This window comes from Microtus oregoni, unplaced genomic scaffold, assembly GCF_018167655.1.
Source record: "Microtus oregoni isolate MIOR12 unplaced genomic scaffold, Mior012 000038F_ref0000394, whole genome shotgun sequence".
Classification (NCBI taxonomy): domain Eukaryota; kingdom Metazoa; phylum Chordata; class Mammalia; order Rodentia; family Cricetidae; genus Microtus; species Microtus oregoni.
This window is the reverse complement of record NW_024543097.1, coordinates 22,632,087-22,654,117: the sequence shown is the minus strand read 5'-3', so window position 1 is coordinate 22,654,117 and position 22,031 is coordinate 22,632,087. Positions and strand designations below refer to the sequence as shown.

General features: G+C 43.1%; 1 protein-coding gene across 2 annotated transcripts in view; it reads right to left on the bottom strand.

Annotated features, from left to right (window-relative positions):
- LOC121433404 (vigilin) overlaps window positions 1-22,031 on the bottom strand; it is a 77,023-nt gene that overhangs the window by 6,872 nt on the left and 48,120 nt on the right. For both annotated transcript variants that reach the window (XM_041631776.1, XM_041631775.1), the window contains exons 6-21: window positions 17,166-17,372; window positions 16,772-16,987; window positions 15,932-16,138; window positions 15,129-15,236; window positions 13,600-13,704; window positions 13,112-13,190; window positions 10,551-10,690; window positions 9,383-9,487; window positions 8,833-8,946; window positions 7,777-7,863; window positions 7,515-7,646; window positions 5,178-5,396; window positions 2,912-3,133; window positions 2,611-2,829; window positions 2,000-2,138; window positions 453-607 (exon numbers count right to left, since the gene is read on the bottom strand). In XM_041631776.1, coding sequence (XP_041487710.1) covers window positions 453-607; window positions 2,000-2,138; window positions 2,611-2,829; window positions 2,912-3,133; window positions 5,178-5,396; window positions 7,515-7,646; window positions 7,777-7,863; window positions 8,833-8,946; window positions 9,383-9,487; window positions 10,551-10,690; window positions 13,112-13,190; window positions 13,600-13,704; window positions 15,129-15,236; window positions 15,932-16,138; window positions 16,772-16,987; window positions 17,166-17,372 — 2,454 coding nt within the window. The remainder of the gene's footprint in view (window positions 1-452; window positions 608-1,999; window positions 2,139-2,610; window positions 2,830-2,911; window positions 3,134-5,177; window positions 5,397-7,514; window positions 7,647-7,776; window positions 7,864-8,832; window positions 8,947-9,382; window positions 9,488-10,550; window positions 10,691-13,111; window positions 13,191-13,599; window positions 13,705-15,128; window positions 15,237-15,931; window positions 16,139-16,771; window positions 16,988-17,165; window positions 17,373-22,031) is intronic.

Below are 22,031 nucleotides of genomic sequence, written 5' to 3'. Positions count from 1 at the left end.
TGCCTCTGTGATTGTGACAACTTCGCCAAAGCCTGTGTGGGTTGCAAGGGAGTCTCCTGGACAGGTGGACCAGTTATCTGCACTCAATTCCCACATTTATGGTCTAACACTCCTTAGTCTTTGCTCCTGCATGGCACCCACCACTACCAGTCAACAGATACTGCCATGCAGGCATTGTCTGGATGAGTTCACATCCACCCACTAACGAGATCCTTTTACAGACGCCATGGCTATGGCCCAAGAGGCTAGGCCCTAACACTGCTGACAGGGAGTAAACTATAGAATCCTGAGTCCTGGTGAAAAGAAATGGCCTCCCTGGGCTGTGTGAGCAGCGAAGAAAGGCATAGAGCAAATGCTTGCACTTTGGGGACTGAAATGGTAGGATCTACGGTCTGCTGCCACCCGGGCAGAGTCTGAACCACCAAGGAAGAGAAAGAGTGAGGCAAACGCACCTCCAGGGCTTCCTTGGCAGCCTCGCATTTCTCTTTCCGGCCAGAAATGATTATGATGTCACACCTCCTGGGAGAGCCAGGGTCAGTCTCTTTGGTCTCTCTGCCCTCTCCAGCCTCATCTCCATTTTCTTGGATGGAAGGCTCCACACTGTGAACTAGGAATAAAGGGAAAAGCCTAGTTGACAACTGCAGAGGTATAAATCACATACACATGTGAGTCACAGGCGAGCAGAAGTCTGAACGCTGGGGAAGCTGTGATGCAGCACTCACTACCCAACACTGGTACGTACAATTCAATTCAAGTAACCTAGCTCTGGACAGGGATGGCAGGATTTCAGAGATTTACCAATGACAAAAAGAAGAGGCCAAGATAGGCCCATGATAGTTCCTCATGCCAGAAAGAAAAAGCCCAAATAAAGGGGCATGTCACTAGGACACAAGCAAGGTGTAAATACCCAGATAATATTATCTTGTAAATACCCAGATAATATTAACCCATGCTTCAAAGTGAGCTAATAGAATAAACAAATAATGAAAGAGCCATCAACTGGAATTCTAGGAGAGGGTAGCTCTGAAGACACACTATAAATTATGTAATAGCTCTGTGATACTAGACGTGATCTTGATGAACATGCCAAGGTTAAGTCAAAGGTTCTTAGGAAACATTCACTGATAAAATAATTGTATAAATGCATACTCAAAATTAGAAAATGTATTGATAATTGGGGGATGGGGACGGCTAAGAAAACACACTACAGCTCATTATGCTATTCCATGCACTTTTTCCTCTGGTAAGTGTTTCAACACTAAACTGCTGAAAACAGATTACTCAGCTTTGAAATCCAAAGAGCAGTATGGTCAAGATTCCTAATAAGTGGCCTGCATCCTTAGGAAAATGGACTGGACAAATGCCATGGACACCAAGCCAATGACAGTAGTAAATATACAACAGGGTGCAGGGTGTTTCTAGATCATGCAGATTAACCAGGACTCATCAGTACTAAAGCCCACACCCTGTGTTTCACACACGCAAAACAGGCAAAGTTCATACATGACACTTCGTTGGCAATGGACCACATTTAACTCTTCTTGTCTTCAACCAAAGTCTCCTATTACCAACTACCCAAGTAGAACAAGCATTGTTAGGCTTAAGGCCTTTCTGGAAGAGATATGGGGTACTTTAACGGTGCCCCCGGGCAGAGGTAAGAGGCTTGGAGAGGATCTATCTGCAGAGTGCATGCATATACGCACACAGGGTTCTTTACGGCTGAGCAGACACCGCTCTACTACTCAAAGTAGTGTCCTAGAAAAGAGTGGAACTAGACTCAGCAGTTTCCTAGGTAAGACAAAGGAAGCTCCTGGCCCTTTTACGGGTCTTATCCTATCTTTACAGACCAGGAGGATGAAATCCATGCTAGCATTCGAGCACCATTCCAGTGCCGAAACAATAGGCAAGAAAGAACCACCATTTGACTCATTTGACAGCACCATGGGTAGTGATGGTCACCACCAATGTGATCACCAGAGCTAAGCTTAAGTAGACCCACCTGGGTTCTCCTCTCTGTCTGGGAACTTAATTTGAACATTGTAGTCCCTAGTGATCTGCTGGATTCTTGAACCTTTGGGGCCCATGACAGATCGATGGAATTTCTGGGGAATAGCACATTCCACCGTCACTTGAGCTTCCTGAAGGTAGACACAAGAACGAACAAAGGTCAAATACAAGTCACTGTATAGCCTTCTCCCTACCCATCTTCCCTACTAGTTCACACCACCTTTTATGAAGGGAACCTAGAGATCCCAGCATGAGTGGGTGGAGGGGTACACAGGGTAGGGGGGCTGGCCTCCTGCAATGGATTCTAGTAAAAAAGATACCCACAACCCACGTAAAGTTTTTATTACACAGACTCATATAAATATATAATACCTGCCTTACATACAAGTGTTGCCTCACTGAAGCAAGCTGCCCATGAGACACTGTTTGCTGGTGGGCAGTCACATCAGACAGACATCAGCTGACTATTAGCAGAGGGGGCATAAGGCCTTGCAAGGAAGACTATAAGACATGTGAAGAAGGGGACACTCTCAGGACAGTCTTGGTGGGATTCACGGACACACAAAGGTAATCAGAGTCCAATCAGAGCCCCCGGGTGCTCACCAGATCTTCAATGATTTCCTGGATGCGCTTTTTGGCTGCCTCCACACAGTCCTTGGCACCCTTGAGGGTGACTTTGTCACTCTGTGTGCCAGAGCGTGGGAAGCTGACCATCACCCCTCCATATTCTTCAGCGATCTCTCGCAAAACCTGTCCTCTTCGGATAACAAAATGGCGGTGGTGCTTGGGATCCACCAGCATGTAGTCTTCAACCACATTATCCTGCAGTGAAGAAAGGAACTGAAGAAGATCTACTCTCCTACCATAGCATGAGCAGCACTGACAGCTAAGGCCTGCAACTTACCAGGTTCTGGATCAGTGCTTCTAGCTCCTTCTGGGCCTCACGGACAGCATCCTCTTTTCCTATGATTGTGATCAGGTCCTGGTCCTTATCCTCAGCAGCTGGGAATATGATGCGGGCTCCAGTACTGTCACGTACCTTTCGGATTTTACCTCCCCCTTTGCCAATGAGGAATTTGTGATATTCTGGCTTGGCTCGGATGTCCACAGTAAAACTCTTGGTTTGCTGCAGAAATAAATTACATATATGTCTGCTCCTCACAGCCTGCCTGGGCCACAGTGTACGAGATCTGAGAAGTAGGGTGGCCTCTCCTTATGCATTTTCAGTGTCCTGTGTTTTATTAACACCCCACACCCAATAGAATTATCACATCTTACACCCCACACAAGAACACCTAGACAGTCATCTTTCTCCACAACCATCAGAAAAATACAGAAATAACTCTGGTCCAGTTAGTTATCAGCAATGACTAAACTTCTCCAAGCCATTTGTTACCCACTAGAGGTGTGCTAATGTGTGGGGGCAAACAGGCACAGTGCAAGCCCTGAGGAGAGCAGGGTTTACTGGGCCATGGCTCTCCCACTTTTTCATATTCTTCCAGATCAAACACATCAAATGTTCCAAAGGCCAGCCCTGTTCCTTCCCAGCACCACAGACTAGCCAATATACAACAGCAACTCACCAGCTCAAGTCTGGAGAACCACCAGCCATAAAGGTCACAGCAGAGACAGGGCCCTCAACTAACGGTAGCCCAAAGCCCTTGTTTTGCACCAACAAAGCAGGGCACAGCAAAAGCTGGACACTGTGATCTCTTTACAGGTGTGTGCCTGGCAGATTACAGCCTGCCTGCCTTTGGAAATGCCACCTGGCCCACAGCATGAAGAATATGAGGAAGAAGACTTCACCAAATATTACCATAAAAATTGATTACTCCTTGGATAAAGATGTTCATAATCAACATTATTTAAAAACTAATGTGCCTACTCACAGACCTGTGAGTTTTACATACAAGACAGAAATGTGCCAAGACATTATGAGAATTGATAAGTATTTAGTATGTATAAATAAATATATTTCTACATGTCAACCACAGAAAATTAAAAATACCTATTTATAGTATCACTAAAAACAGAGATAATAGTTGAATCCATGTAGAAAAACAAAAGATCAGAACAGTCCAAGCAAATTTTTTCCCCCCTGGAACTAACTTTGTAGACCAGGCAATTTACTGTGATCTGCCTACATCTGCCTCCCAAATGCTGGGGTTAAGACATGCGTCACCTCTGCCCGGCTAGCTCAAGCAAATTTTAATAAAAAAAAATTTTTTTTTAGGGTGTGTGTGTTTTTAGGCTCAACATTGAGTGTTTAATTACCCTCTACTTTATATTATACCTGCAGGCCAGAAGCCACCAGATCATTACAGATGGTTATGAGCCACCATGTGTTTGCTGGGAATTGAACTCTGGACCTCTAGAAGAACAGTCAGTGCTCTTAACCTCTCAGCCATCTCTGCAGCCCGTGACTAGCCATCTTGCTCTGCTGCCCAAGAATTAAGATATAGATGGGCTACCATATCCATCTGGCTTTTATACGGGTTCTGAGGATCCAAACTCCAATCCTAATTAATGGTTTGTGGTAAGCCACGTCCCTAGTCCATCAGTACTTAACCACCAAGCTATCCCTATTGTGCTCCTCACCTCGATAATTACAAATTAAGAGAAACTACACTTGAAGGAAGGAGTCCCCATCAGCTGACATCCCGGTCTGTAAGGCTGGCCATCCCAAACCTGTGGTTCTGTCCAAGTAGAAAGGTCTATATTCAGACTGAGATTTTGTTTGCTTAGTTTTTTTGAGACAGCTCTTACTATGTACCCCTTATTGGCCTGGAAGTTAGAGATGTGTCTGCCTCTGCATGTTGCACCACACCAGCCCCTGGGGGGATTGACAGAAGGACCAATGGAGAGTTTTTGGAAAAAGGTGGTAGTTAATAAATTGATGGCAGTGGCGGTTAGAGGACTGTCTTGGTCAAATCTCAGAACTACAGATAAAAGAACTTTGAGTTCTACGGTAAATCATATTTTAATCCATTCTGAAATGTTAACTGCTTCCCCTTAACCCACCACCTTAGTGATTCAAAGTACTACCTTCTGCTCCTATGTGTGGACATTTGTACACACAAGTGCCTATTAAAGTTGTTTTCTGACCTGCCACAAGGGAAGAACACTTAAGACTTTCCAGACTGACAAAGGGAGTGTCAGCAGTGACTCACCTTCTCCTCAGCCAGATGCAGGAGCTGCTTCTTGGCCTTCTCTACATCTGAGGACGGACCCCTGATGACAACCGTGTCACTTCCAGAACCCTCCACAGGAAAGTGGATGTGGACTCCACCACATTCCTCCATAATGGAGCGGATCAGACGGCCCTTTGTGCCAATGAGAGAGTTGTGAAGTTTGGCAGGGATTGAGACCTCCACCTCAGCTATGTTGGCCTGAAATCAAATACAACATTAAATGGAAGTTACAATTTGTGTGGTGAGAAAAGCCCACAAGAAAAGAATGCAGCTCCAGCTTGAGGATGTTTGAAGAAACAGGATGGCGTGCTGAGTTTAGGGCAGCAGGAAGGCATAAAGAGCATAATAGGAAAGCCATGACTTTAGACTATGCAATGCTGGACCTGTTGCTTTAGTCAATTCTGCAGGTGGCTGGCAGATGAATATGTCTTGAGACAAATTTTCTTATCAAAACCAAGATTCTGATTTTGATCAAGATGAAATAAAGACTGAATCTACTCTTTACCCAGAAAAGTATTTTAAAGACACTGGTGATGAGAAACAGGCAAGCTAAGTCACAAGAAGTGAGGAAACAGCTATCACCCAGGGATGAGGCTGTTTGATTACACAGACCAGAGTCTAAAGGGGGAAGCATGGATTAACAAATCTGAGAAATAGAGGCCACTCAAATACTGGTCTACACACACATTACCCTGGGCAGAGGAGGAACCTAGGACTGAAAGGGATGGTGCCTGTATCCCAGTCATAGCCCAGAGTACCACCTTCAGTAGATGACATGGTGCCGAGTTTCTGGAAGACTATCACAGTACTCAATGCGTCAACTTCAGCAGAAGGTACTTGGACATAAACTAGATACAGTCAGGTGTGATATTGTCTAACAACCCGAAAGGAGTAAATGGTTTCCTAGTAACTTAAAGTTCAAAAGTATATGAAAGCATGCAACAATAATTAGACACTAATTTGACTTATGGGGATGTGCTGTATAATGATTTCCGAATTAATCTCTCTAGGCTGGGTGTAGTGGCACATAACTTTTGTCCCAAGTAGAGGCAGATGGGTCTCTGTTGAGTTCCAGGCCAAGCAAGGCTAAGTAGTCAGACCCAGTCTACAAACAAAAGCAAGTTCTCTTCTGGAGAAGGTTCCCGTCTCATCAAGTAAATTAAATTTATAAAGTTTAGGAATTAAAAACCCCTCCAAAGTCTTGGAAAGGTCTCGAAACTTAAAGATCCACAAAGACCCTCCCCACAGTTATACATGAAGTAATAATTGCAGAGAGAGGAAGTTTCCAACTGTCTAAGATGTCTCCAAGTAGTACATTGAGGTTCAGGGACGATGCTTTCACGAGAGATCACCCATGTAGCTGTAACTAACCTCTCATCTATGTTCTGTAAAATGACCAATAAACTCACTGGGTTACCAAATTGGACTTTGGTGTACTGGTTACTTTGTTGTGTTCTTTGTGCCCTATCTAGTATGAAAAGATAGGTCTCCCTAGGAGAAGTCACACAGTAAGATGATTCCAGGAGTGTATACATACCAAGATTACCAAACTGCACAATGAAAACATTTCTAACTTATAGCATGTTCATTTTTTAAAAGCTAAACAAAATTCGGTGGGCACTTTGAGATACAGTTTGCTTTCCTTTTTAAACCTTATGTATATGTCTGAGAACAATCTTGGGTGTATCATCCTCATCTTCCCCCTTGTGTGAGAGAGGGCCTCTTTTTATCTACTACATATGTTAAGTTGGCTAGTCTATCAGATTCTGGGGATTCTCTTGTCTTCAGTTCCATATCCATGTATGTCCACACACTGTAATCACAGACGTATACTACTGAGCCTGGTTTCAACATGATTTCTGAGATTCATGTCCTCAAGTTTGCTCAGTGAGTATTTTATCCATTGAGCCATCTCTCCAGCTCTGGAAATGATATTCAAGTGGCATAAAAATTAACAAAAGGGAAATGTCTATGCAGGGTGGTAGTTATGTTGGTACACCTTTAATCCCAGCACTCTGGAGGCAGAGGCAGGTGGATCTCTTAGTTTGAAGCCAGCCTGGTCTACCAAGTGAATTCCAAGACAGCCAGGACTAGACAGAGAAAGCTGTCTCAAAAAAACAAATCTACTAAAGTAGCACTGGGCCAAACACGAGGACAAACGGCATCATTGCTGCAGTGCCAAGTAAACAAGAATTAAGAAACAGAAGTAGAGAGCTGCTGATCACATGATTAACACTTTCCAGGTTTAAAGCCGAGCCCAGATTTTACAACATAGGAAATGGATAAGGAGTTCCACCAAGAAACATCTCCCATTACCAGATCTTTCTGGATAGACAGAATCCGGCTCCGGGCAGCTTCACAGTTGGCTCTCTTGCCAGTGATGACAATGGTCTCAGAGTTGCTGTTCTCTGCAGGAAGGTCAATCTTGGTGTTGCTTTCTTCACGAATCTAAAGGAGATGCATACAAGATAAACAGTTTTCCTACAGTAGACACACTTGAGCACAGGGCTGGGAAGGAAGGTCAGTTCCTCCTTTTAATCCACAAAGGTTTTAGGGCTGGGCAAGATGAATTGATCACCTTTTTAATGTTTGCGCCTCCTTTCCCAATGATATTCTTGTGAAACTGTTTGAAGATCGGCACAGAAATTGAATAGCTATTTTCCACCTTAAAGACAAGAGAATGGCACAATAACTATTCATGCCAGACAGAGGATGATGTCTCCTATTTATCCCTCAAAGCTACATGAACTCAAGTACGTACTGTTGGCAAACAGAAAGTGCCTACTCCCCCACCACCTACTTAAGGAAAAATTAGATAAACTGTTCACCATCCAATTAACTTGGCATATCAATTTACAGAAAGTCCCTTTATAAAGTGGCAGTTCAAAGACTGTAGCTCTTCAATACAGATACAAACAAGTCTGTCTATATAGCTTCAGCAACAATTGATGTCAAGGCTTGTCAGCCTTGGTACCCTACGAAGCATAGCATCTAGTAGCATCATGGCAATTGTTCAATGGTAACTTTCAGGAGAGACAGAAACTACAATGGAACCCCTCATGTGACCATCAATCCCCTGTTCACACTTTCTAAACCTTTCAGCTTATTGTATTTTTACAATTATTATTTTTTAAAATTTACTTATTTTTATTTTATGTGCATTAGTGTTTTGCCATAGGTGTCAGGTCCCCTGGAACTGGAATTACAGACAGTTGTGAGCTGCCATATGGGTGCTGGGAATTGAACCTAGGTCCTCTAAAAGAGCTCAGTGTTCTTAACACTGAGCCATCCCTCCAGGCCCCCTAATTATTTTTCTTTCCCCTTCTCATTTTGGAGTCAGGTTCTTAATATGTAGCTAGTATGGCCTTGAATTCAAGATCCTCCTGACTCTGCTTCTGAAAGCTAGGATTACAGATAGGTTCAATTATAGCTCCCTTTCCGGTTCAATTTAATTCCACCACAAACAAGCTGATAATTTCCAAAAGTGAAAACTAAACACCAAGGCACTGAGAGAGGTGCTACCACCACTTTGTTCCAAGCCCCTGACACAGCAGACCACCCCTAAAGGCAGAACTCCTGCAGGGACTGTGAGAGCTCTGCTCCCCAACCCCAGAGGGTGCATACAGTCACCTACCAGGTCCGCAACCATCTTCTGCATGTACTTAGTGCATTTTTCCACCTCATTCTTGGGGCCTCTGAGTTGCACAATATCACTTTTTTGTGCTGGGTCTGGAAAGTTGATGATAACCTAAAACAAATCACAGGGGACAGTGTATAATTACTGTAATACTAAACTTTGGGGACAGCAAGATGGATCAATGGGGAAGGGTGCTTGCCACCAAGGCTGATGATCTGAGTTCAGAACTCACATAGAAGAGAACTAACTCCTGAAAGTTGCTCCCTGACCTCAAACTAGATATCCATTGTGGTATGTATGCCTATAAGCGTCTACGTTTTTAAAGTGAAATACTGACAATTCCTTAAGCGAAGATTATCATCACTCCCAGAAGTCAGAGAATGCTTTTGGGGTTGGCAGTGTAGTTCAGTTGACTGTACAAGGCCCTGGGGGGTTTGATTCCAAATAACAAGAAAACAAAAAACAAGCATACAAACAAAAATCAACCCCCCCCCAAAAAAAAACAGAAGGTGAAAAAGAAGGGAGAGTGCTTTGGGGAAAGCTTTACCTCTGGGAATTTGTCACGAATTTCACGAATCCGTTCACCTTTCTGCCCAATGATTGTGCGATGAAATCTTTGCTCAATGATTAGATCCTTGGTACGCTCATTTTCCTAAAATACAATTAAAGTGGATGAAGCCATTAATCACAAGAGGCTACTACTAACGCCTCAAAAACCATGAGGTGGTGCCCGGGTAGCTGTCGGTGGCAGCCCCCAGAAACAACATGTCTCCAGGGGTGCCTATTCTAGGATACCTGCTTAATCTTTCAAATTACGTTATGCTGCTGGTGAGCTATCTTCCTAAACAGCATAGTTAAAGAATGGACTGCAGGGCTAGCCCTTCAGCCCTGAGTGCAGTCACAGTAGCACTAATCCCTAAAATGAGCATGAAGCATGTATTTCCACCAGAACTACAACATCCCACATAGCACGGAAGCATTCCTTGAGTACAATGGACTTGGACCACATACCCTACATGGATAATTAGGAAAGAATGCCTTATCACAGGTCACTGAATCCACACCAGTCTCAATGTCCTCTACTGCCCACAAGCAAGAACAGCAGGCAGTGATGGAATATAGGAAGAACACCGTCAGCCTATAAAACATTTTCAGGAATTCTGGAGGATCTGATGACAGTGATTCAAGAATAGGCAGAACACACTCCAAGGCAAGGTTCACAAGGCAGGAGGCAAGGATGCCAACAGCAGACCCTGGCCTGGAGACTGAGCCCAGGAATGTCAGAGGAAAGCCAAAGGCTAGACCTTAGGTTACAGAAAATAAAGAACCACTCCCCATAAAACATTTGTTCCAATTTGAGGTTCCGAGTGTGGGAACTAGGATAAGAACATGAACACAGTAAGACATAGTTATCAGATCTTTATCACGCCAGTAACTTGCATGTGCAGCCAGTCAGGAATCACTGAAGCATGATCCTCATTACTGGATGCCTCAGGCCCACAGGGAGTGAGACTGTAGTGACGTTCAAGTTTAGAAACGACAGCCAGGCACATGGGACCTCTGTTCTCTGACACTCGGGGGTCAAGAGACACAAGCCTTGCTGGTGATCTGAGAAGGTAGCAGAGCATGGCTCTAGAACCAACAATACTTTTCCTTAGTGGCAGCCAACAGGCACAAGCCAGCACTCTTGAGCATGGTCTGGATCCTTGGCTTACCATTCGAGAGGCGAGCTCCAGCAGTTCCCGCTTGGCCTGCTGCACGCCCTGTGGATCTCCCTCAATCCGGATCAGGTTACTCTTCTCGCTGTCAGGCGGGATGCGCACAGACACCTTGTACTGGTCTTTGATTCTGTTGACTTAGGACAAAAAGAAATACAAACACATTTTCAACACAAAAGGTATAATGGCCTACTAATGACCAACAACCAAGGGGATAAGGACCAAGCTTCAATATGCTATTGAGTCATTCCCATTAATTAAAATTTGTAGTGTCTAAAAAACAAAAGCAAAACCACAAAAAACCTGATTGAGCTCTCTATCAGATAGCAAAGTTTCTAGGGCATTGTCTTCCAGCCTTGAATAGAAGCTGCAACTGTAGTAAGAGCTTCAAATTAATTATGACCAGTGTTAATTAGTATGAAACATAGCTGGTCTTGAGTATACATATGGTCTTAGACTATCTATATTATCACAGGTAATACTAATATGCAAGTAATTTTGGAATCTACAATTCAGGTAGCAAATTACATTTTTTTTAAAATATTTATTTATTTATTATGTATACAATATTCTGTCTGTGTGTATGCCTGAAGACCAGAAGAGGGCACCAGACCCCATTACAGATGGTTGTGAGCCACCATGTGGTTGCTGGAAATTGAACTCAGGACCTTTGGAAGAGCAGACAATGCTCTTAACCTCTGAGCCATCTCTCCAGCCCACAAATTACATTTTTTGAATAAGGACATAGTCATTGAAGGGACCTGATTTGCCCTGGCAAAGTCAGAGTCTCGTTAAACATCCCTGGCTGGCCTCCAACTCAGAGATCTATCTGCCTCTGTCTCCTGAGTGTACCACCATACTAGGGCCATTTAGTGTGGGGTCCCTCAAGGAATCATGGTTTTGGGGGTAATATGCTAGGAGACTACACCTTTAGCAGAACAGAGTTGTTTGGCAAAATTTGCAAAAATCTTCCATCATGTTCTCTGGACAGAACATGATAACCCCATTCAAGAACTGTCCATTGTACAGTCAGAAAAACCAAAGCCCAAGATGGGCTCCACAGACAGTATATGATCAGAGAAAGTAATCTGGTAGGGACTGATGTGACCAGCTGTTCCAGGTTAAATTCAAGAATAAGAGATGGGGTGGGTTGGGGAAATAAGTAGCAGATTTCAGAATATAGAAGAAAATGAAGGTTTCTAACTGGTAGACTATCGCTTTTTGACCATACTATAGTTCTGTGACTCCTAGTAAGGAGAAATCAACCTATTTCTATTAAGTAAACTCTACAGTCAACTAAAACAAAAAGCAAAACCATAAAACCAAGTTCCTGGTGTGCACATACAAGGTTCAAGCTGCATGTGAAATAAGTGCCAACTGAGGTCATTTAGCTGGGGAATTATCACGGTCATGAAATGGCACAGAATCGAAACTACCAAAGAGAATGCATCATTCACCCATCACTGGAGCAGAGAGGCTTATATTTACAAGCAACAAAAACATAATGAATGGGTCCAAGTCAAAATGAAATGCAAAAGGATTTGTTGAACCCCTGTACCATGGAGTTGTTTCAAGAATATGCTAACATGTGTTATGAGTAGTCATACAGAAAAGATGGATTAAAAAAGAACCTGAGTCCTGACATACACTGTAATCCCGGCTCTCAGGACCCTGAGGCAGAAAGATCATGAATTCAATTAGGCAATATAGATATCCTATCTGGGGGGTAGAGGATTCTTTGGCCTAGTACTTTCAAGGGCCTAGATTTCATTTCTATCCCTCAACCTATCAATCTTTGTGTGTGTGGTTCACTTTAACACATTACTAAGGTTTCTCTGTAGCTTTGGAGCCTGTCCCAGAACTAGCTCTTGTCTTAGACCAGGCTGGCCTTGAACTCAACAGAGGTCTACCTGCCTCTGCAGGAATTAAAGGTGTGCACCCCCCACGCCTGGCTGGTCAGTGCATTCTTGTGCTCTTCCTGTAATCTCAATCAACAAATTCAAACCCGAGCTTGAAGGTTGGGTGTGGCGGCACACGCCTTAAAGTGTCGACAAAGTTCCAGAACAGCCAAGACTGTTACACAGAGAAACCCTGTACAGAAAGAACAAACCAAACCAAACCAACCAACCAACCAACCAACCAACCAAACAAACAAACAAACAAACACCACACAAACCCCAATCTTTAGACAGTGTATGACTACTACTACTCACTTAACAAAACTCCTGAGCGAACGACTTGGGTGCATGTCTGGGAAGGTAACTATTAGAGTCCCACAAACACTGGTGGGCTAAGTAAAGCAGACTGCATGAAAAGTAAAAATACAATCTCTAGCTAGAGAGGGCTGATTCTGAAAGTGACAATTTATCTTGGGCAAAAGGGAAAGGCAGTTTCTTTAGGAAAATGTACGAAGCTGCAGAATCAAATTTCTATTCACAGCAGCACCCAGCACCCAGGAGGCTAACGCAGGAAACCCATGCGGGTCCTCAGCATTGAGGTTCTCCTTCTCAGGGCTTCAGTGTATTAGAGCTCCGCCACCACCCATCAGCCTTACTCACTGTTGGCTCCACTCTTTCCAATGAGGTGTCTGTGAAATTTGTGGTCGATGTTGATTTCTACATAGTCCATCCGATTAATCTACAAGGGAAGCATAAGTTAAACAGATGAATACTTCTTGCCCTTTCTCTGTTTTTTTTGGTTTTTTTTTGGAGACAAAGTTTCTCTATGTAGCCCTGGATGTCTTGGAACTTTTTATGTAGACCATGCTGGCCTCCAACTCAGAGACCCATCTGTACCACCACGTACCCAGCAAGACTTACCCTATCTCAACAACCAAGAATTGCTGCACCCTCCAAGGTCCCAACCTCAAAATAGTTTCTTTCACCCAGGGGACCTCAGTCATCTTGTGTTTCAGAACCCATTACACACACAACAAGGCTACGCTTCCATCACCATGACACCCATGTAAGTCCCGAATGACAAGACTTCTACCTGTCTCCACCCTACCAGACAGAGCCTTCTCTGTAACCAGCAATGTTCTACTTACCAGGTCTTTGACCATTCCTTCAATCTGTTCTTGGGCTACACTCACATCCTCCGTGGGGCCCTCCAGGGTGATCTTGTCCTCACCTTCTGTGAACTCAATGTGAACCTACCAGACCAAAATGAGAGAAGGAACGGCCAAGGCCAAATAACACAGTTGCTATGTACTGCACAGGTAGTAAGGGCTCATCCACCAACACAAAGAACTGAAATGAAGGGTTGAAGGATGGCACTATACATCATGGCCCAAGCTCTGATATACCTTCTTTTTGCTGAGACTAGGAGCTGGGAAGCCCTTCACAGTGTGCTTGCCCTCAGTATGTACAGACATCACCACTGTTCATGGTCTCAGGAATTGTTTTCCTTTTTGGAAGGCAGACTTCACTTTGATTGTATAAAGAGAAAAAGATGGCAAAGACAGTATCTGTTTGTTTTCTTTACTTCATTTTTGTGTATAAACCCATGTGAGTATATGTCTGTAGAGACCTGAAGGATGTCAGGAAGCATCCTTGATGATTCCTCCACCTTATTCAAGAGGCAGGGTCTCTCAATAAACCCAGAGCTTGCTCTGAGGATCCTGTTTCTACCTTCTGAGACTAGAATTATAGGAACTGCTGCCATGCCTCGATGGCCTGTATAGGAATTCTGAGGATCCACATTCTTGTCTTCATACTTTCTCAGCAAATGTCTTAGTGGCTAAGATATTTACTCAGCCCCAGGACAAACGTTCTGAAAACGAAGTGATGGAATAAAACTCACTTTTCACTTGAGCAGGTCAGTATCTTGTGCTGTTTGTAACACACAATGGGTAAGGTAGTTGGAAAGGGAGAGCAGTCTGCCTACATCTAAGTAAATCATTAGTGATTCTTAGGCTAGAAAGACTGAAATGACAGGTAAGGCAAACAATACTCATGTCAACAAACTAGGAATAAAGTTCTCTGCTGCCTCTTGGTAAGGACAACAGTATAAGACAGATGATGACACACTTAAGTCCCTTTCCAAGTGTTGCTCTTCAAATCATTATGAAATCATAACATAATTACTAAATTCAGTTAAGACACTTATTAAACCTATTAATGAAAAAACCATCTCTTGCTGTAGGAATTCCTATAGCCAGTAGCCTTTAAGTTACCCGCCCACTTGGGTGTGGCCTCTTATATTATATATGCTGATGTAAAGCACACATTTGCGCTCTCCCGGCGGTGTGATTCAGTTCCTGTTCCTTGCTCATGAGGAGGCTAGTGATCTGTGAGTCTACCCCTAAATAATCCTTTATTATACTCAGTTCTGAGCTAGTGTGGGATTTCTTTTTAGTGCCCTTCTTCAGTCTCTGGTTAAAGATGGGAAAATGATACATATACCTAAAGACCTTTATCATGCTTTTCCCATAGTTATTAGTGGAAGCTGACTGTATCAACAGGGTAACTGAAGCTTGATATTGTTCTATAGTCTTCAAAGCACCCACAAGACAAATAGCAAAAACAAAATCATGACAGGCAGTTTCAAAATACCAGGTTAAAAATGTTTTCCTACCTTTGGCATTTGCTGAGTGATTTTGGCCAGGTTCTGCCCTTTCTTACCAATGATGAAACGGTGAAGCCAGGAAGGGGCAGAGACTGAGGAAACAGTAAAACTGTTGGCCTACGACAAAAACAGAAAAACAGTTATGGGTCTGTAGACTTTATGTTAAAACAAAGGTCAAATCAGGTGTGATGGTGCATTCCCTTAATCCTAGCAGTGAAGACACTGAGGCAGGGAGATGTTTTAAGAGTTTTAGCCTGGTCTAACAGTCAGACCTTATATAAAAACAAACAAAAAGTCGCCAAGTGGTGATGGCTTTAATTCGAGCACTAGGGAGGCAGAGGCAGGTGGATCTAAGTGAGTTTAAGGTCAGCTTGATCTACAGAGCAAGTTCCAGGACAGGCTCCAAAGCTATCAAACTGCTCATGTAAAAAAGTAGAGGTGGGGTTGGGGACACAGCTCAGTCAGGAGTACTTGTTGTGTGAGCTCAGGGACCTATTTTGGTCCCAAGAGATGGACAGGGTAATGCATGTTTGTAATCATACTAGTAGAATAGTGGAAGTAAAGCATCTGGGGCTTGTGTCACGTTCTATGTCAACAGACTGTCTCACCTCCTGAGTGATGACCTAAGACAGTCTTCTGGCCTCTACATACACATGCACATGAACACACAAAGAATTCAGTGGTGAGTGTCTCCGTCCCCCCACCCCCAATTTGACACATTTGACTGTGTCTGGGTCTCCAGGTTATACCAACAAACAGCCAGTCCATAATGGGCCCCCAGAAATTATCAAAGCACACTTAGAGGGAATTACCTTGGCATAGACTTCAGTCAATGCCTGTCCCAACTTTTCAGGCTCTCCACGAAGTATCACAGTTTCGGAGATGCTGTCTGAGGGTGGAATCTCAACAGAAACTCCAGTTCTTTCCAGGATCTCTTGCAATGAATTGCCTTTCGGCCCAATAACATACTTGTGCTGAGATTTCTTCACTTCCACCGCAATGGTTGTAGTCTTCTTCTTCTAATGAAGAGCACCATAAAGGTAGTCAGCAGGAGAGATAGGAGACACAGGCAGTATGGACAGTCTGTCACTACCAACAAAGCCAGCTGGGGACCTAGATGTGGTTCTCAATAAGTGAAGACTATAACCAGCTCCCCCAGAAATTCTACTTCTCAGGTGTCTGGACTTCCCAAGTCTGGTCACCTTCAAGGATGTTAATGTCAACCCTGAACACTTGAGTAAATAAATGCTTTCCCCGTTTTCCTTCTCTTTTTTTTTCTTTGAGGTGTTGGGGATTTGACCTAGGGCCTTTTCCTTGTTAGACAAGTGTGCTCCACCACAGAACTATACTCCCACCCTACTTTTTCCAAATAAGGAAAAGGTTTCATACCTCAAAGTCAGAATAAGCTACAAGTCACCTCTAAAAAGTATGCGCCGATCCTATGGCAGCAACCTACCAGTGTGGTCACAGATACTGAGAAAGGACACACAGAGAACACCAGGACACCAGCCTACAGCATACCCTACAGTAGGGAATTGTAGCCACCAAGTACTGAACACAGATACTAAGCTTTGTGCTCAAGGGCAAAAGGGTGCACACTAAAATCCCATTAACTGTTCTTGTCCCCCAGTTCTGCCACCTTCATACTGCACCTTTTCTTCATAAATCTTCTTAATACGAGCCACAGCCTGAGCCAGCTGCTCTTTCTCTCCAGTGAAGACAATTTCTGTCCGGTTAACACTGGGTGGAGGGATGTTGATGCGTGTTCCTGTTTCCTGCATGATCTCGCCCACAAGTCTATTGTACGGCCCAGCGATGAAGGGATGGAAGGCCTTCTCCACTTCAAGCCTCTCTACAGCACGCTTGTCCTGGAAAGGGCAGAATGAACTGACTGATAAGAACACCTTGGAACAGCCAAAGTCACAGTCAAGGCCTCACATATACACGGCGCCTCTAGTTCGTTTTGAAAGTGGTAGCACACTAGAAACAAGGCTGGTGCTGGGTATGTTGCAGAGTGCAGGGGTTCAGACCATTCAGAGGGCTCACCTGCTCAGCAGAGATGAGAAGGACCTCATGGCGAGCTTTCTCGATGCCTTCTTTGGTGCCAGTGATCTTGATCTGATTACTGGGGTCATCTGGGCGTGGGATCTGGATTTTGGTTGCAGTTTTTAGTTCTAAATCTTGCAGTTTCTCTCCGTTTTTGCCAATGACAAAGCGATGGTGCTCTTTAGGAATGGTAACAGTTGCTGAGGCCTGTTAGAAGACAAACCAACCAAAAACTTTAAACAAACAAAAAAAATTACCTACGGTTCTGATAAAGCACATTCTTCTAGGATATTCCCTAATTAGAATGCTCGAGAAAGCTATCTCATCCATCCCCTTATAACCACGAGAGCTCAAACATCATGTCATGATCACAGGGAGCCTACCCTGGTCCAAACCAGGGCCATACCATTATGCAGACTTCTCTATTATGAGACAGAAGAAAACATCTGACTGCATGGGGAAATCACTATTTCATCAAATTCTTCTTTCCATTTATAACAAGAAGGAAAGAAAAAAGACTCCAGAAGTCAGCTGGAGTCTTTTTTTAAAAACAACTTTAACTGCAAGGTACGAGGTGTAATATGGGGGTGTGTAGTCCAGTGGTATATGTCTTGACAGGCGTCTACAAACCCTGGCTTTTTCCCACCATGAGAAAGATTACTACAACATCACATACAAGCTACAAAAGGTGGCTTAAATAACAAAAATATCAATTTTTCTTTTCTTTTCTTCTTCTTTTTTTTTTTTTTTGGTTTTTCGAGACAAGGTTTCTCTGTAGCTTTGGTTCCTGTCCCGGAACTAGCTCTTGTAGACCAGGCTGGCCTCAAACTCCCAGAGATCCGCCTGCCTCTGCCTCCCGAGTGCTGGGATTAAAGGCATGCGCCACCACCGCCCTGCCAAAAATATCAATTTTTTCTAATTACAAAAAAATTACTAGAGTTTTGAGCATAAAGTTGATCATAAACTTCCATAGGCTCACAGTGCTGGCAAAGTGAAGACGACAGAATCCTGGGGCTGGCTGGCCAATCAGTCTAGGTAATCTGTGAGCTCTAAGCACAGTGAGACACCCTATCTCAGAAAGAGGTGAAGAAAGATACCTGATGTCAGCCTCCCACATGTACACACACCCCTCTCTCACCCCAAACCTGCATGGGGAAACCAGAAAACCAAGCAACAGTGAACACTAGAGAAGTGAGAAAGCATTAGTACAAAGACTGACTAATGGACCATGACCTGGAGCCCAGGAAAGACCTAGGTTACTGTGGGCATTAGGACTTGATGAGAACAGCCTCTGGCCACAGTGGGAGGACTGCCTTCTGCAAACAGTGCTGATGACAAAGCAGTCATGTGGGAAGAGGAGAACCTGGGCGAGTATTTTACAAGACTGGAATACAACCCAAATAGTCAGAAACTGAAAAAAAAGGACACCCTTATACGTGCAAGAAGAAAAAAAAAAAGATAAATATTTTTATGATTTGGAAGTAGAAAATGCTTTTCTAACAATGATTCAACATAATAAAAACAGTAAATGTTAACTATATAAATGGACCAAATATCTAGAGCAAAACAGAGATTAAAAATAACAATAAACTGGAAAAAATTTACTTTTTATGCCTGATGAAGGAATTGGAAGTCCTGCTATAGTGTTAATTCCCCCAAACTGATATAGTGTTAATTCCCCCAAACTGAGCAAGGTAAACAATCTGACATCAAAAATGGACAGAATAACAGACTTTTCACACAAATCCTACTGCAAATGAAAAGTATATTCCTGAAGCCGGGAATTGACTTGGTTGGTAAAGTGCCTGCCAGCTAAGTTAAGGTCTGGCTGCAGTGGCACTAGTCTGTAATCCCAATAGCAGAGAGGAAGACAGTGGACTTGTAGAATTCAAGGACCAGCCCACCACGCTGGTTACCAGCAGACCCCATTTCAAAAAATGAGGAGGAGCATGCTCAAGGAAGATACCAGGGTGTCAGTTTCTAGCTTCCACAGACACAAGCGCACACCCACATAAACACATATACAAGCATTTGTCATATACAAACTGGGAAGTTTACTCAGCTATGCCTCAGATTGGCAAAACCCTGAGTATTAGGTGAGTGTGGCTCTCGTACTCTGCAGATGCGAGAGCAAGACATAAACTTCTAAGGGAGGGAATTTACTTGCTGCTGGTAGCCAAAGTAGATATTTAAGGTGATCTTTTCACCTAGCCATATCATTTCCAGGATTATCCCTAAAGATAAACCATTAAAAAGAAACAGCCTATGCACATGACCCCCAGCCCCTTTTTGGTCACATAGAAACAAGAGCCTACAAACCACTTAAGAGCTTAAACTACAGCATACATATGGAGTCACACTGCTTTCTACAACAAGGAAAATCATTATTTATTGATACACAAGACACCAAATAAAATAAAAAAAAAAAAGCAATGTAGAGATCAGGGACGCTGGCAAGTTGTATTCTGCTTCTATCTGTAAATGTAAACAAGCTGGGCGGTGATAGTGCACGCCTTTAATCCCAGCACTCGGGAGGCAGAGGCAGGCGGATTTCTGTGAGTTCGAGGCCAGCCTGGTCTACAAGAGCTAGTTCCAGGACAGGCTCCAAAGCTACAGAGAAACCCTGTCTCAAAAAACCAAAATAAATAAATAAATAAATAAAAAGTAAACAATGAAGAACGTACATAGTGGTGTATAAAGGTGATAATGGAAAGGACAGGAGCACATTACATAAGCTGGGAAGATTTCTATTCAGCTTGACATAGTTATGCAAATATTGAAATAATTTTGAAAAACTGAAAATAAATTTAAATAGAAAAACCCAAAAAAGAAAATTATTGATTTAAAAATACTATTTTCTTCATGTTAAACAGAAATAGTTTGAATGAGTCATATTCCTTACTCAAAAATTTCTATCTGAGATTAACCTGAGAAAACTTTCTATGTTAGAAACGAAGAAATTCAGATTATGGGTGACAACAGAAAGCTGCCTGCAAGGAGAAACCCAGAGGAACTTCTCTGATCAAAGATAAGGCAGCTTATTTATCAACTTCTCCAAGTTCACAATGACATTTTATGAAAACTCCCTAGTATGGGGAAACATGACAGCTGAGACAGGACCATGAGTTAGAGACCAGCCTGGATTGCATGGCTGTCATGGTTCCATGACAGCCTGGTTCTCTCATCAGCAGTGAAGATGTGCTCAGAGAACCAATATGGTCTGGACCAGGAGTCACCAGCAGCAGCAACTCCTTTGTACCTAAGAAATTCTTATACTCCAGGTATACAAGTTAAATATTTACTGATTATGTAGGACCAAATGGCAAAGCATATTTATAGCCATTGCAGAAAAATGCTGGAAATTTTGCTCAAAATTTATTTAACATTTCTTAAAAAAATTAACTAAACTTAGCTGGGTGATGGTGGCACACACCTTTAATCCCAGCACTCAGGAGGTAGAGACAGGTATTAGAGGCCAGCCAGGTCTACAGAGTGAGTTATAGGATGGCCAGGGCTACACAGAGAAACCTTATCTTGAAAAAGCAAAAATCCAAACCAAACCAAAACTAAACTCAGTCCCTCAAACATTCGTTTTTTTTGTTTGTTTGTTTGTTTTTTGTTTTTCAAGACAGGGTTTCTCTGTGTCTTTGGAGCCTGTCCTGAAACTAGCTCTCATAGACCAGGCTGGCCTCAAACTCACAGAGATCTGCCCGCCTCCCTCAAACATTCCAACACAATGCAATTCAAAGATGTACTAAAATGTGACAATTACCTGCTGAAGACTGATGGTAGAAAATAGTAAAGAGAAAAATTATTATTTTTTTAATTAGTTAACTATTTATGCTAAAGATCAAACCTAGGGTCTTAAACATACTTTACCAGGCCAGGGGTGGTGGTACACACCTTTAACCCTAGCATTTGGGAAGGCAGAGACAGGTGGATCTTTGTTAAGCTCGAGGTCAGCCTGGTCTACATAGAGCGTTTCGGAATAGCCAGGGCTATACAGAGACCCTGTCACCAAAAAGAAAAAAAAAAAAGCCAAAACAATAAAAAAGGGCATTTTACCCATCACTGACAGCACCCCAGACCGAGTGATTTATTTTAAAATTTATATTTTTATTTATTTTATGAGCATTTATGTGTGTGCTGTTGGAGGACAACTTGGGGGAAATGGTTCTTCCCTTTTACTGTGTGTGTTTCAGGGATTGAATTCAGGTTGCCAGCAGGTAGGTATTTTTCCTCACAAAACGGTCTCCCCAGCAGCACCATACATTTGAAAACCACCATTTTCAACTTTATTTTCTTAAAAAAAGATTTATTTATTATGTATACAACATTCTGCCTCTATGTATGCCTACACATTTATGCTTGCATGCCAGAAGAGGGCACCAGATGGCTGTGAGCCACCATGTGTTGCTGGGAATTGAACGCAGGACCTTTGGAAGAACAGCCAGTGCTCTTAACCTCTGAACCACTTCTCCAGCCCCCCCTCCCCATTTTCAACTTTTAATGAATTTAGCCAGATCATCAGTGAATCCTATGAGCGAAGGCCAAATAAGGCAGACGACACCCACTCTAGCTCATGGGGAAACAACAACAAAATCCATCTGTGATAACAAGCATCCACGCCAAACAAGCTGAATATGAAGTAATCAAGCTCAAGGCATGGTGGCAAGTGCTTTAATCCCAGCACTTGGGAGACAGAACAAGCTCCAAGATAGCCAGGAGTTCTTGTTTCAGAACCAAAACAAAACAGCCCCCAAAACCAAGAAATAAAACAGTCAAGTTCTTAGCACCCAGTAACAGTTCACAAAGGAAAGCAGAGCAATTAAATACTAACCGTTTTACAAATCAATGGCATTAAGT